The 16,240-nt window shown below is 35.2% G+C and overlaps 1 protein-coding gene across 1 annotated transcript in view; it reads right to left on the bottom strand.

Moving 5' to 3' along the window:
• The window catches only part of SCYL2 (SCY1 like pseudokinase 2), a 64,376-nt gene that overhangs the window by 46,162 nt on the left and 1,974 nt on the right, over nucleotides 1-16,240 (bottom strand). The window contains exon 2 of the mRNA XM_077772174.1: nucleotides 3,429-3,633. Within this exon, the coding sequence (XP_077628300.1) occupies nucleotides 3,429-3,605 (177 nt within the window). The 5' untranslated portion in view covers nucleotides 3,606-3,633. The remainder of the gene's footprint in view (nucleotides 1-3,428; nucleotides 3,634-16,240) is intronic.

A 16,240-nucleotide genomic window follows, 5' to 3' on the forward strand; every position in this document is an offset into this window, starting at 1 on the left:
AAAAAAAAAAAAAAAGGAAATGGAGCCAAGCACAGAAGCACATACCATTAGCTTATTTATTCCATTTAAATAAAGTTCAAAAACAGGAAAATTTACTTTCAACTGTCAAAGGATCAGATAGCAGGTACCCCTAGTGAGAAGGTGGACAGAGGTAATGACTATGAAAAGATATGAATATTAGCAATGTTTCCTTGATCTGGATACTGGTTATACAGGTGTGCTCACTGTGAACATTCATCAAGCTGTACACTCATGATTTGTGCACTGTTTTGCATAAGTTCTTAAAAATATATTTAAAAAACTAAATAGGCACAATTTTTATTCCATAAATGGTCACCCTGAAATGTCTTATAATGTCTCTATTGAGATTCTAGAAAGAGTAAGAGTTAGAAAATAAGAGCTACTCGTAATGAACACTGAAAAAGGAAAATAAATAGTATTGAAGCCTAAATAGTACCTTCAAGTGCCAAGAAACTATAATTGATTATCCATTTTAACATGTTTACAAGTTGCGTTTGGTTAAGCTTACCCAAATAAAAGCTTTAAAATCTTAATTTTGCATACAAAGTTATTTTGTATACAAAGCTGGCCTAAACACTTTTCTTTTAAATGTTTTATTTATTTTTGAGAGAGAGAGGGAGAGCATGAGCAGAGGAGGGTCAGAGAGAGGGAGCTATAGAATCTGAAGCAGGCTCCAGGCTCTGAGCTAGCTGTCAGCGCAGAGCCCAACGCGGGGCTCAAACCCACGAACTGTGAGATCATGATCTGAGCCGAAGTCCAACGCTTAACCAACTGAGCCACCCAGGCACCCCAACACCTTATTTAAATGCAAAAAAACAAAAAAAATCGACTTTACACTTTGCTTGAGACTCTTAGGAATTGTTAATTGCGCTTCAGGAATTACTATGAGATGTTTCTTCAATGAATGTCTTTCAAAAACGATAAATATTAGCAACAATTGGTTTTGGAAGCATAAAGCCAGAATAATAATAATACAGGTGTCCAGTCAGGTACAATGACGACGCTACCAGGCGCACAAGTAAATTTTTATTTACCAATTCTTTTTATCTTGCTACATTCCAGGTTTCATTAGTATGCACTTTTTTTCATCTGTTCTGTAGGTGTTTTTATTACTACTCCACTCCTCTCAGAAACCTTCATTTAGGTTAAAAAGTCAAAAGCTGTACATAATCTGAAATTATAATTCATCATGTACTGTTGTGAACTTGAAATAACTCTAGCAAAAAGTACATGGAGTCTCCTAGCCCTAGTCCCTAACCCGATGTTTACCTCAAAGTCAAATTTAAGATTATATAATCTGCTATAAAACACAAATGCAATCAAGTACACTTATGCTAGATCTAAAAAGAGTGAGAGGGTTAAATAAAAAAATTTTTTTTAATTTAAAAAAAAAAGTCCTTAGTCTCAGTGTCCCTTTACGCAGGGGAAAAAAGACCAAGAAGAATATCCTTTTCCATTATTTTTCTCCTGGCTTCTCTAAGAACAATGTTGTCATACAGAACTTTCTGTAATGATAGAAAGTTCTATATCTGCATTGTCAGTATGGTAGTTCTAGGCACATTATAGCTAAGGAACGTCCAAAATGTGACTAGTGCAAATAAGGAACTAAATTTAGTTTTTATGAACTGAAATAGGCATATGTAGCTTGTGGTTACCATACTGGATAGCATAGCTCTAGATTATCTATCATCTATGATTCCCTTTCAATAAAAAATGAGATAACTAAAAAAGAACTGAAACTTCAAGTAAGGGAGAAATTAAAATGAGGCTTCAACTCCAAGGTGGTTAGAGACTTAGCTATTCCTTAAGGAACTAGCCAGTAGTCCAGATGGGATACTCAGTTCAAACACCTTAGGTCTAAAAGAGGCAAAGAAAGAAGATTCAAAACTATATCCACAGAAAGCATGGATATGTTCCAAAACTATCTTTTTCCACAAAGCAATAAATTTGGGGGGTGGGGAGGGGAGAAATATAGTAGTTTTCTAAGAGAACCCTATTCTGGCAGTGAGTAGTGAGAATGGCTGTATTAATGTGCAATATCTAATCAATTATCTATTATTTGTGCCTGATTTTCATGTTCTATGAACAACAACAGAAGCTTCAACATTATCAGAGAATTTCAGAATATGAACTACTGATATAAACACAAACACCTAGAAACTCTTTTGGTTAGGCACAAAGACACTATTATGGTACATCCTTAATAAATAATGCAAAATTTAGTACATTTGATTTGCCAAAAACTAGCGTTGGAGGTTGGGCATTTACATAACTTAATGGCCTCATTAATAGCTTTTTAAGCATTCAATACTCAAGAAACGACTTGTTTTTTAGTGAGCTCAGTGAAAACAATGTTCAAAAATGACAAATCAATCAGCATTTAAGATACAGATCAGCTCTGGGCTTAAAGACTTCCAACCAAATGGCCATAAAAACAAGATTTACTTGTCAGATACACACTACATACCACAAGACCAAGGTTCTTACTTCATAAAATGATAACCAAAGCCAATTCAGTCTTTAATATACTTGTTTGATAAATAAGCTGATTTTGGAAAAGTCACAAATAATGCATATCTACAACTGCTATGACTGTGACAGTTACTAGAAAATATGTGTAATAAATTCCAAACATCTTACAACCCATATGTTTCACTTGTAGAGAAATAAAAGTACTTTTAGAAACAGTAATTTTTATTTTTAAAGGACACATTTCTACAGAGGTTTTAAACCTGGAGGTCTTTCAATCCTTTAACAATTCCAACAGAAAACTGCTAGTAAAATTTAACACTAACAATCCTCCACATTTCTGAGAACCATCTGTTGCTCTCTTAAATCAAATTAAAAAAATAAAAATAAAAATACAACTCATTCAAATGACTCTGCTAAAAGAACAGTTACTTTTAAAATAACTTTGAAATCAGTATATCTCAAAACACATTACTGACTATCCCACAAATGTACCCTCTTCTGATAATAAAAACTATCAAGTTAAACACAAGAGTGTTACAGAAGTCTATTTTCCAGAAGGCCATATATAAAATAGAAGGGGAGTAAGAATGTACTAAATAAGAATGCATTTAATGTTGGAAAAATTTAACTGAGTATTTTGCCAATAGCTTACTGACAAATTTGAAAAGGAACACAATTTTTATTCTAAAACAAATTCTTTGCTAAAAATCTAATATGCTCCTTTACTCAACAGAAACATTTATTAAGTAATCAAAATTAAATTACAAGATGGGGTGATATCTCAACTAATATATTTGTAACCAGGAGATTCAGGATGGAAATTACAAGTAAAGAACACATTACTTTTGGCATTTCTTAACATAAAAACTTATATGCACATTATTGTACTTATTGACATGTGTGTTTTTGCCAATGGACTCTGAATTAAAACTTACCTGTTTTGTTGACTTTTTTGTGCCATTGAAAATCTTCCAAGCTAGCCCATTGCCACCACTGGCAATGTGTCGACCAACATCAAATTCTCTAGTGACAGGATTTCCCATTACAGCACTGGTGACATCAGCTGTTACTTTTGTAACAGTACTCTTTAACTTATTAAGCATGGACTCCATGGCTGCAATATTGAGTAGTTATAGTTACCTAAAAACACAGGGGGATAGGGTAACAATGATCATTTGTTTTTACTTGTTTCAGCACTTAACATTAATTATTTAGTCTGAAAAACTTAATATACCCAAACAGGGAATGAAACAATTCTACAAAGTATAAAAGCTACATGTTGGTTTTGTCTTCAAAGAACCCAATACATTCAAATGCAAATTTAAATCTAGGAACCACACTGTTCCTTTCAACCTCAATTATTACAGACTAGGAAGAGAAAAGACGTATTCACACTTGACACTGACATGAATGTTGTTCTACTATATAACATGAACCTTCAAGACTTTAAGTGGTATTGGAGGGCCTAAATCTTTCTTCACACTAAAAAACAGCCATATAAAACCTGAAAGGAGCTAATGCTATCTATACTAAACAAGAAGTTTGTATTTGATAAAAGTTTCATTCACTAATAAAATAATTAGGTTGAGGGGCACCTGGCTGCCTCAATCACAATAGCTTGTGATTCCTGATCTTGGGGTTGTAAGTTCGAGCCCCAAGTTGGGTGTAGAGATTACAAAAATAAATAAATAAACTTTAGGAAAAAAAAAATAATATAAGAATTTGTCAATTAAACCTCCAACTCTTGGTTACAGCTCAGGTCATGATCTCATGGTCATAGGCTTGATCCCATGCTGGGCCTGGAGCCTGCTGGGGATTCTCTCTCTCCCTCTCTCTGCCCCTCTCCCCAGCTCATGCTCATGCACACTCAATCTTTCTCTCAAAATAAATAAATTTAAAAAGGGAGAGAAAAGCATTTGGAGAAATTTTTTAAATAATAAGTAAAATAACTACTGTTGAACTATGAAATTACTCAAGAATATCTTCTAAAAGAAAAGCATTGATGGCAAAAGGACAGTAAAACAAGCACAAGCAATANTTTATTTATTTTTTAAAGAGACTGGGAAAGCAGGCTTGGCCTGTTAGCGCAGAACCCAATGCAGGGCTCCAACTCACAAACTGAGTTCATGACCTGAACCAAAATCAAGAGTAGGACGCTTAACCAACTGAGTCACCCAGGTGCCTCTCATAAAATATTTTTAATATTTTACACACCTCTGACCATGATGCAGGAACAAAGACTGAATTTATCCTCTTACGTCAAACAACCAGAAGCTGGACAAAATGTATAAAATCAATGTTTTCAGGCAGCACAGGTATGTAATCCCAATGAGAAAGCAAACTAACAAGGTGAACCCCATGATTGCCCCAGCTTTCTGCCTAGAAGTACACTGCAAAGCAGAGTAGTGAGCAGAATTCCAAGCAGTAGTCTAGCTGAGTTAGAGTTGAGGAGACAAATTGGGAGTTCAAGGATGCAGAGGTGGCTAGGAGTTCTAGGATACAATTTCAAAGATAAAGAGGAAAATTAGGGAACAAGAGAGAAAGAAAGAGAGAAGGGAACTATGCTGAGAAAGAGCTCAGAAGTTTGCAGAGAAATTTGATTCTTTGTTGAACAGTAAAATGTCCACACATGGTATGAAACTCCACCAGGTCAGGCAAGGACTGACTAGAGAGCTGTAAGCTGAATAGTTCCAGAGTCCACACAGGGCTGCAAATCATTTAATTTCTCACTAGCTACAGTAGAGTCCTCAATGATCAACTAAAGGCATTCAGTAGAAACCCCAAAAGAACCATGCCTTAATAGTAGGATAAACTGTTCTTAGAGTAAAATCTACTCTAAACCTTCCCTAACAAACTAAAGGTGAGCCTCAAATGATCAAACTAATGATAAATAACTGCCTACAAAAATGAAACCCAATACCCATGAAAGACAAAAAGATTTCAGGAACCTAAGAATGTAACATTCACAATGTTCACCATGCAGTCAATAATTATTAGACTTCCCAAGAAGCAAGAAAATGTGCTCATAACCAAGACCAAATCAGTCAATAAATCTTCCAAAATGACAAGTTACAGACATTAAAAACATTAAAAAGCTTTCATAGGGGAACCTGGGTGGCTCAGCTGGTTAAGCACCTGACTCTTGGTTTAGGCTCAGGTCATGATCTCACAGTTTGCGAGTTGGAGCCCCTATTGGGCTCTGTGTTGGCAGCAGAAAATCAGCTTGGGATCTTCTCCCTCCTTCTCTATGTGCCCCTCCACTGTTCACTAATTTCTCTCAAAATATATAAATAAACTTTAAAAACTCTATCTTATATCTAAGTTCAAGGAAAGCATGAACATAATGAAATAAAACAGAGTATTTTTTTTTTAAACTCAAATGAAAATTCTAGAGATTAAAAAGTAAAATATCTCAAATAAAAAATTTAGGGGATATGATTAACAGATTAGAGAAAGTAGGAAAAAAATTAGTAAAACCTGAAGGTAGAGTAAAAGGCTAGAGGAAAAAAAAAAATGAACAAAGGCTCAGTGACCTGTGGGGTAATATCACAGTCTAACATATATGATTAAATCCCATATGTGAGAAGGAAAAGGGAGAAATGATATTTGAAAGCATAATGGCCAAAATGTTTCTGAATTTTATGAAAACTATACAAGGTATCAAGAAATTAAATAAACCACAAGCAGGTAACAGAAGAAATAGACATGTCATACCAAGTAGCTGAAAGTCAGTAGGAGAAAAACTTAAAAGCAGCCAGAGGGAACAGGAAAATTATACAGAGAGGAAAAAAGATAAGAATTTTCCCCAGACTTCTAATCATCAAGTATACAAGTCAGGGGACAAATGAATGGAGGTCTCTAAAATGCTAAAAACAAACGAAAACACCTGTCACCTAGAATTCTATAAGGCAGGAGGAAAAAACTTTCAAAAATAAATGTGAAATATTTCTTCAGGAAAACAAAAATCTGAGAGAATTTGTTGCCAACAGATATTCACTACAAGAGATATTAAAAGAAGTCCTTCAAACAGAAGGAAAAAGATACCAGATGGAAATGTGAATCCATAAAAAGAATGGAGGACACTAGAAATAAAAATTATGTGGGTTTATTAAAAAAACCCTCTCATGTTACTTTTAAAAGATAGCTGATCATTTAAAGCAAAAAAATACATATATATTGGTATGTGTAGAAGTAAAAAAAAAATGACAAAACAAAACGAGAGGAGAAATGAAGTATATTTTTGAGAGATTCTTCCATTATATTTCAGATAATATAATATCACTTGAAAATAGATTATGCAAAGTAAAAACACATTATAAATCCTAGACTAATAAGTAAAATAATAGATACAGCTAAAAAGTCAATAATGGAAATAAAATGGAATCCTAAAGTAAGATGAATACAAAAAGATGCAGGAAAAGGAAGAAAGGAACAAAGGACAAGTGTAACAAGTAGAAAATAGCAAGAGAGTAGATTTAAATCTGACTCTATAAATAATGACAGACATATGTATAAATAATTATAAGACATAAAAGTATAAATGATTTGGGGCGCCTGGGTGGCTTAGTCGGTTAAGCGTCCGACTTTCGCTTAGGTCATGATCTCACAGTTTGTGGGTTCGAGCCCCGCGTCGGGCTCTGGGCTGACTGCCAGCTCAGAGCCTGGAGCCTGTTTCAGTCTGTGACTCCCTCTCTCTCTGACCCTCCCCTGCTCACGCTGTCTCTCTCTCTCTCTCCTAGAAATAAATAAAAAACATTAAAAAAAAAAAAACGTATGATTTAAAATTCCAACTAAAAGGCAGAGACTGTCAAACTAGATTAAAAAGCAAGACCCAACTATATGCTGCTCACAAGAAATCCACTCTAAACAAATAATCCAGTGAAGAAATGGGCTAAAGACATGAATAGACACTTCTCTAAAGATGACATCCAGATGGGCAACAGACACATAAAATGATGCTCAACATCACTCATCATCAGGGAAATACAAATCAAAACCACAGTGAGAGACCACCTCATACTTGTCAGAATGGCTAACATTAACAACTCAGGCAACAACAGATGTTGTTGTTGGCGAGGATGTGGAGAAAGAGGATCTCTTTTGCACTGCTCATGGGAATGCAAACTGGTGCAGCCACTCTGGAAAAGAGCATGGAGGTTCCTCATAATATTAAAAATAGAACTACCCTACAACCCAGCAATTGCACTACTAGGTATTTATCCAAGGAATATGGGTATCCTGTTTCGAAGGGACACATACACCCCAGTGTTTATAGCAGCACTATCAATAATAGCCAAAGTATGGAAAGAGCCCAAATGTCCATCGATGGATGAATGGATAAAGAAGATGTGACACATATATATATATATATCCACACACAATGGAGAACTACTCGGCATTCAAAAAGAATGAAATCTTGCCATTTGCAACTACATGGATGGAACTAGAGGGTATTATGCTAAGCAAAATTAGTCAGAGAAAGACAAATATTGACTTCGCTCATATAAGGACTGTAAGATACAAAAGAGATGAACATAAGGGAAGCAAAAATAATATAAAAACAGGGAGGGGGACAAAAACATGAGACTCTTAAATATGGAGAACAAACTGAGGGTGACTAGAGAGGTTGCAGGAGGCAGGATGGGCTACATGGGTAAGGGGCATTAAAGAATCTACTCCTGAAATCATTGCTGCACTATATGCTAACTTGGATGTAAATTTAAAAAATTAAATAGAAATTTTTTTTTAAATACACTCTAGGGGTGCCAAGGTGGCTCAGTCGGTTAAGTGCCTGACTGTTGATTTCGGCTCAGGCCATAATCTGCATGCTCTTGCTCTCTCTTAAAATAAATAATAAACATTTTTTTAAAAACAAGTCCACTTTACAAGAAGACCTAAAACTAAAAAAATGTGTAAATACACTAAGCTAGAGTGGCCATATTAATTACAAACAGATAGGGAATATATCATAATAACAAAGATGTCAATTCATCAAGAAGACATAAAATCCTAAATGTGTACATACTGAATAATAGCTTTAAAATAAAGACAGCAAAAAATGACTGAAAGAAACAGACAAATCCATAATTATACTTAGAGACTTCATGGATCCTCTCAGAAACAAATGGACATAGACTGAGCAGACAAAAAAAATTGGTAAGGATATAGAAGACATAAACAACACTATCAAATAACATTAACTGACCTGTAACACCCCACTTGACAAGAGCAGAATGTATTTTGTTTTCATGTGTACATAGAACATTCACTAAAACTAATTATATTCTTGGCCCTAAAACAAATCTCAACATATGTAAAACTACTGAAACAGAAAATACATTCTTTGACCACAATGAAATTAAACTAGAAATCAGTAGTAGGTAAAAATCTAAAAAAAATCCAAAATGTATTTGGACTTCTCAAATCCATATTAAACACTTCTCAATAACTCAAGGGCTAAAATAAATTAAGTCATTTAAATACTCTGAGGTGCGGAATAAACCTAACCAAGGATACAAGAGATCTGTATGATGAAAANTCTGAAGTGAGTGAAAATGAAAAATCTGTGGGATACAGGCAAACTGGTAATTAGTGGAAACACACAACTTTAAATGTTTATATGAGGGGGGGGAAATACCAAAATCAGTGCTGTCACCTTCCATTTTAGGAAGCTAGGGGGAAAAAAAACTAAACTCAAATTAAGTAGGAAAAGGGAAATAATGAGTAGAAATCAATAAAACATACTCAATTTTTAAAATTTTAATGTTTTTATTTATTTCTGAGAGAGAGAGAGGGAGGGAGAGAGCAGGGGAGGATCAGAGAGAGAGGGAGACACAGAATCCGAAGACAAGCTCCAGGCTCTGAGCTGTCAGCACAGATCCCGATGCGGCGCTCGAACCCACAAACCGTGAGATCATGACTTGAGCTGAAGTAGGACACTCAACCAGCTGAGCCACCCAGGTGCCCCTGAAACATGCTGAATTTAATGTAACACTCTATTTTAGAGAAATAAAAGAAAAATCAATGATTCCAAAACCTATGATTTTAAAAAGCCACTAGCTACATTAAGAAAAATTTTAAAGACACAAATGAGCAATATCAGAAATAGAGGAAATCCTACAGATTCTAATCCTATATAAATCCCACAGATTTTACACAATAAGGTATGTTATAAATGATGCCAATTAATTCAACAACTTGGATGAAATGGAAAAATCCTTGAAAGCCAAAACTACCAAAATTGACTCAAGAAGGAATAGGAAGTCAGAAAAGTCCTACATAAAAGAAATCCAATTCATAATTACAATCTTTACCACAAAAGAAATTTCAGGCTCATGAATTCTATCAAATAGTTAAGGGAAAAATAATAACCAGGTCTGTACAATCTCTTCCAGAACACAGACGGAACAATTTTCATGTCATGTTACATAGTCAGTATTGCCCTGATACCAACAACAAACAACCCAAGAAAACTGCATACCAATATCCCTCATCAACATGTAAAAATCCTTAACAAAATATTAATACATCAAATCCAATAAACCCAACCCTTTAACCAAGTGAGATTTATCTAAGGAATGCAAGGTTGATTTAACACTTAAAACAAATTCATGTAATTCACCATATTAACTAAATAATGGGGGATGGGCATATGATTATCTCAATAAAGGCAAAAATTTTTTTTGACAAAATTCAATACCCATTCACAATAAAAATTCTCAGCAAACTAAGAACAGGATAAGACAACTTCCTCAGGGCTCCTGGCTGGCTCAGTCGATAGAGCATGATGCTCCCAATCTCAGAGTGTTGAGTTCAAGACTCTCATTGGGCATGGAACCTACTGTAAGGAAGGAAGGAAGGAAGGAAGGAAAGGAATTTCATCAACCTGATAAATGGAATCTTTGAATACCTACAGCTACTATTATATTTAAAAATAAAAGATCGATTGCTTTCTCCCTAAAGTAAAAATATCTACTTTTACAACTTTAATTCAATATTCTAATGGAGATCTTAGCCAAAGCAATTAAGGGAACAAAATAAAAAGGCATTCGATCATGTACAATGAAAGTCAGAAGTAATCTACAAAAAAGCTACTAGAATGTAAGTTTAGCATTATAGTAAAATATAAGAATGGAACGTTTAAAAAAAAAAAGACTATTTCTGTGGCACCTGGGTGACTCAGCTGGTTAAACTCCCACTTCGGCTCAAGTCATGATCTCATTGTTCATGGGTTCAAGCCCTATGTCAGGGTCTGTGCAGACAGCTCAGCCTGCTTCGGATTCTGTGTCTCCCTCTCTCTCGGCCCCAACCCTGCTTACACTCTGTCTCTGTCTCTCAAAAACGAATAAATGTTAAAAAAAAATTTTAATAAATAAAAAGAATAAACCAAAAATAAGTTCGGGAAAAATTACTAAAGGGGATGTGCTTTATTCCTTTAAGGACAGATATTAACAGCAAGACCCCATGTCTTATCTATCACAGAATTACAATTAAGAAATAAGATAGCTGTCATAGGGATAGATAAGAATAAGTTAATTTTAATTAACAGGCAAAAACTCCAAGGTTTTTATAAAAGTAAAACATAATCACAATATGCAAGTCTAGAAATTAGATCCATTTTAACTATTGAAACTTTTTTTTTTTTAATGTTTATTTATTTGAAAGAGTGCACAAGATGGGGTGAGGGGCAGAGAGGGAGAGCGAGAGAATCAGAAGCAGGTTCCGTGCAGACAGCACAGAGCCTGATCTGGGGCTCAATCCCATAAATCATGAGATCATGACCCGAACCAAAATCAGGAGTCCGATGCCCAACTGACTGAGCCATCCAGGTGCCCTGTAACTATCTAAACTCTTGACAAAAATTTCAGATACCATCAACATAAAAACATGCAAAAGAGTACATTGGTTTTTAAATTATTTAGAGATCACACAAGCAAAAATATTTGGAAGGTCACTGGACTAAGGCAGTACTAGTTGATATCTAGTTTTCTCTGTTAATTAAATTGTATTGATGTAAATATGACCTACTTTCTTCCATGACAGATTTGAAGTGTCTTTAAATAGACATAGACTCATTTTCCCTTTTTAGTTTAATGCATTTCTGTAAGCACTTAGAAAATGTTGCTATTGGCATTATGAAAATATTTATTGCTATGCCAAGTTGTTCTCTATGAACATCTGCTTCTGACTTTTGATGGGGGAGGTGAAGGGACATAAAAAAAACCTACTTAAAACCTATATATCCATTCCTCTAACTCTGCCTAAATAGCTACATATTATATGCCATGTACTAGTTATACATTGGAAATACAGATGTAAATAGAAACACTTCTCTCTTTAGGGACTCAGTCCTGTAGCTGACTCAAACCAGCAAAAATTTACAGCAATTAACAAGAGGTACATACCATGCTCCAGGATGAGAGTAAGACTATGATGTGATTTGAGAACTACAAATAGCTCAGCATGAAAACAAAGGATATTTTCAGAGGTAATATTCAAACTTGAGATGCCCATCCATCATTCAAACAGAGCCAACACTAGTGTACACATGATGAGAACAGACATGGAAATTCACTTGGCAAATTATTTAATATTTATTGAGTACCCACTGTGTATCTGATACATATAAGAAAGTGGGGGAGAAAGAAGGAAAAATAAGCCATGAAAGACCTTACCATCAAAGGGCCAAGAGACAGAGAAGTAAACCAACTACAGCATTAGCCTACAGTGATAAAATGCTACCGAATACACATATGAAGTCTTACAGGAGCAAAACAAAACAAAATAAAAACAGGAATAGAGGAAGGGAGTTTTCCCAAAACAGTAAAGCAAAGCTAGAGATGTCTCTAACGGAGAACAGGAATGAACTAGATAGGGAATGGGAGAAGTGTAGGAGTAAGACAAAGAGTTGAAACAAAGCAGTTCAGATAAAAGCTGGAGGAAACCGAGAAGTATGGCAAAAGAGACTTATAAAAGCCAGATCACCAAGAGCAATTAGTAGTAAGCAATCAAGCTTTAAGCCACAGAAGGGTTTCAAGCATGAATAAGCTCAATCATTCTATCAAGCAAAGTAAAGGATCTACTAGGAGTGGTAGGAGGGAATGTGGCAAGACTAAAGGGAACATCAATGTGATGAACTACATATGTAGTTCTGGGATGATATAATTTACAATGTATACAAAGCAAGAAAACAAAGGAAAGGACACTTGGAAATCAGGACAGGAAGATGGAGATGTTGGGAAGAGGGGATGTTTAAACTGTGTGAGTTATATGAATGCTTACTTTATAATTACATATTAAACTCTGCTGTGCACTTTTATGTACTATATCTCAAATTTTAAACAAATTTTAAAAGAGGGAGAGGTTGGGGTGCTGGATGGCTCCGCTGGTTTAGCAGCCGACTCTTGAAAAAGGACAAAACTAGGAATCCCAATCAGGTCTCCCATTTCAGAGTCTAGGTGGAGAGTGAAGCCATTCACCAAGGCAGGACTTTTAAGAGATAACTGTTTTTGGGGCGCCTGGGTGGCTTAGTCAGTTAAGCGTCCGACTTTCGCTTGGGTTATGATCTCGTGGTTCGTGGGTTCGAGCCCCGCGTCGGGCTCTGTGCTGACTGCCAGCTCGGAGCCTGGAGCCTGTTTCAGTCTGTGACTCCCTCTCTCTCTGACCCTCCCATGCTCACGCTGTCTCTCTCTCTCTCTCTCCTAGAAATTAAAAAAAAAAAAACAAAACAAAACAAAAAAAAGAGAGAGATAACTGTTTTTGAGAGAAAGAATTCAATTTTGGACATTTTGAAGCTGAGTTGCCTGAATGACATTCACATGAAGATATATCTAGTTGGTTTTTAAATATAGAGGCCAAAAACTTAGAAAAAATGTCTTGACTGACGACAAAACTTTGGGCACCATAAACTTATAAGCAGTACAGTAGTTAAGGCTGTGAGCTTGAAAAAGGTTAGCCAAGGAGAGCTTTTAAAAGAAGACCTGAACCTGGGGCAGTTGGGAAGCTCAGGGGGTTAAGCGTCCAACTTCTGATTTTGGCTCAGGTGGTAATCTCAAGGTTCATGGGTTCAAGTCCCACATCTGGTTCTGCACTGCAGAGCCTGCTTAGGATTCTCTCTCTGCCCCTACCCTACTCACACATTCTCTTTCTCTCTCTCTCTCTCAAAATAAACAAACTTAAAAAAAAAGAACTGAACTTAAATGAGATTTTGAATTATTAGCAATATCCATCCCTTTGACATATAAGAAACCTAGAGTCCAAATATCTTATCTTAGAATGTTAGCTTTTCAAATTTTCACTTGATTGTTGAATAAAGAAAAAAAGCCCATATTTTTCCAAAGACAGTTATAAATGAGAGAAATATCCATCCATATAAGCCATTTCCCCTTTTATACTATTTAGTGGAATACATGTGAAATTCAATCATCTTTTCTTCCTGAATCTCAGGCAAAATAAGATCTGGGACAACTTAATTATGATTCCAAGAGTATAACTCTCTATATCTGGCTCAGCCATCACTTGGTTTTTGGTAGAACCAGAAAGTAAATCTGCTGTAATACTAGATTTTACAAGCAGCCGGCAGAAAGTGGGTTGACTGTTATAGCACCTGATGGCAAGCAGCTGAAAGGAATTGGCAATTCTTTCATTTCTCCCTACTTATAAACTCTAGATAGAGCAGAAATAGAGTAGGTAAAATTAGATTTATGCTAAAACAAAATTCCTACATTTTCAAATAACACAACTGCCAAGAGTCCCTTACTTCCCCTAGAATGAAATATTAAAAAGTAAAATTAGCTTGGATTTATGTTGGAAATACTGTAACGCAAACTAAAAAGTTACTATAATTACATCTGATAATGAAATGATGTTTAGTACTTGTTAGTCTCATGGCACCTAGTAGAAACTAGACTTTCAATAAGCACAAAATAATACACACGGACCACTAATGAACAGCACAAATAAATACCAATGAACTCAAAATAGTTTGCTTTATGCCTTAAAGATGCACAAGGGTCTGAGATTTCTTTCTGTATAAATGCCGGAATATAAAATAATACCACTTATACAGTGATTTATACAGTTAAGTATTCATAAAATGAAATTTTGTAATTCAAAATAAGAATTACATTAACATGACACAAACGCTTTTGGTAAAATAATTCATAAAATTTGAGAAAAAATGCCATACCTACACTCCCATATACAATGTTTATCTCTTTACATCTAAAGTAAGATGATTCTGAGATATATTCTCGAAATACATTTTCTTTTCTTGTGAGAACAGAGATCACTATAAGCTTTAAAAAGATGCAGTTTTCAAAAAACTGATTAACACCACTCTTTGGCCTTTCCATCATGCTTAATCTTACTCAGAAAACAAAGATTACATCAGCAGAGTACAATCATTCTCTTTACAACTACAGAAAGTATCTAATTATTATCCGTTGAGCTAGAACAGATTACTTACAGGAGACAAGTTGATTTAAGAAAAATATAAAACACTAAAGAGACTTAGGAATGAAAGTGATGCACACACCTGTTCAACAAATTACTGGTTATCTCCCAGGTGGAAAGCACCATACTAGGTGCAGTAAGAGAAACAAGAAGTAAAACATTCCATCACTATTTACAAACTTCCGACCACTCTACAAGAAGACTTAAAAAACAACATAAGAAATCACAAGGCAATATATGCTTAAATATCAAATTAGCAATTTAAACAGTAAGATCTGAGGAGAGATTACGTTCAACTCTTTTGAAGGCACTTCAAGCCTATGTACTTATTGCAGTTTTTACTATAGCAAGTCAGGCAGATTCTTGAAATTACCGTAACTTCAAAAAAGTAGCAGCACTGGGGTGGCAGCATCTCACTATTCAGCCCCTTCAGCGGAAAGGAATAATTAGGTAGGAAATTAGATTAAATGACCACTAAGATCACTTTCTTAGATCCACAGTTCTTCCTTAATTTAAGAACATACAAAATCTGAAATACAGTGGAGTATTATGTGTGAAAAGAAACTCATAAAGCACCAAACTGTTGTATAAGGCAACGGTTTTCAAACTCTGATGAACATCTAAATGCATCCAATAACACTCAAAGTACTAGATAATTTGTTACATAGATGCCTATCTACTGTCTCAAACCTTTGGAATCAGAATCTATAAATGTGCAGTCAGGGCAGCACTTGTATTTTGAGCAGCTCCTCAGTAGTTCTGATGCACAGTGTGAGAACTAAATGTTATATGATTAAGTACACAATCTTCATTGGCAAGGAAACCTGGGTTCAAATGCCTATACTAATACTTACTAGCACTGTGACCACCAACTACCTCCCTAACACTATTTCTAAACCATAAAAAGGGGGAAATGCCACCCATATATCATGTGGTTGTTCAAAGGATTCAAGATGATTAACATAAAATGTTGAATACAATTCCTGGCACATTTAGTAAGCACTGAATGAATTCATTCAACAAACATTTATTAAGCACTTACACAGTACCAGATGAAAAACACCTCATTAATTTATTAATAAATATGGCAACTCTGTAATGGTGTCATGTGAACATATAATTACGGGACTATCTTAACCAGAAAAGTCTCCCCCGAACTGAGCTGAACAGGCAGTAACTGGATGAAAAGGAAAAGAAGCACATTTCCAGGGGGAGGAAGCATCATAACCAAAAGCCATGTACCTGAAGCAGAACAGAAAGAACAGGGTGACTAGGGGAGAAAGGAATGCCAGAA

This window comes from Crocuta crocuta, unplaced genomic scaffold (assembly GCF_008692635.1).
Source record: "Crocuta crocuta isolate KB4526 unplaced genomic scaffold, BGI_CrCroc_1.0 scaffold216, whole genome shotgun sequence".
NCBI lineage: Eukaryota > Metazoa > Chordata > Mammalia > Carnivora > Hyaenidae > Crocuta > Crocuta crocuta.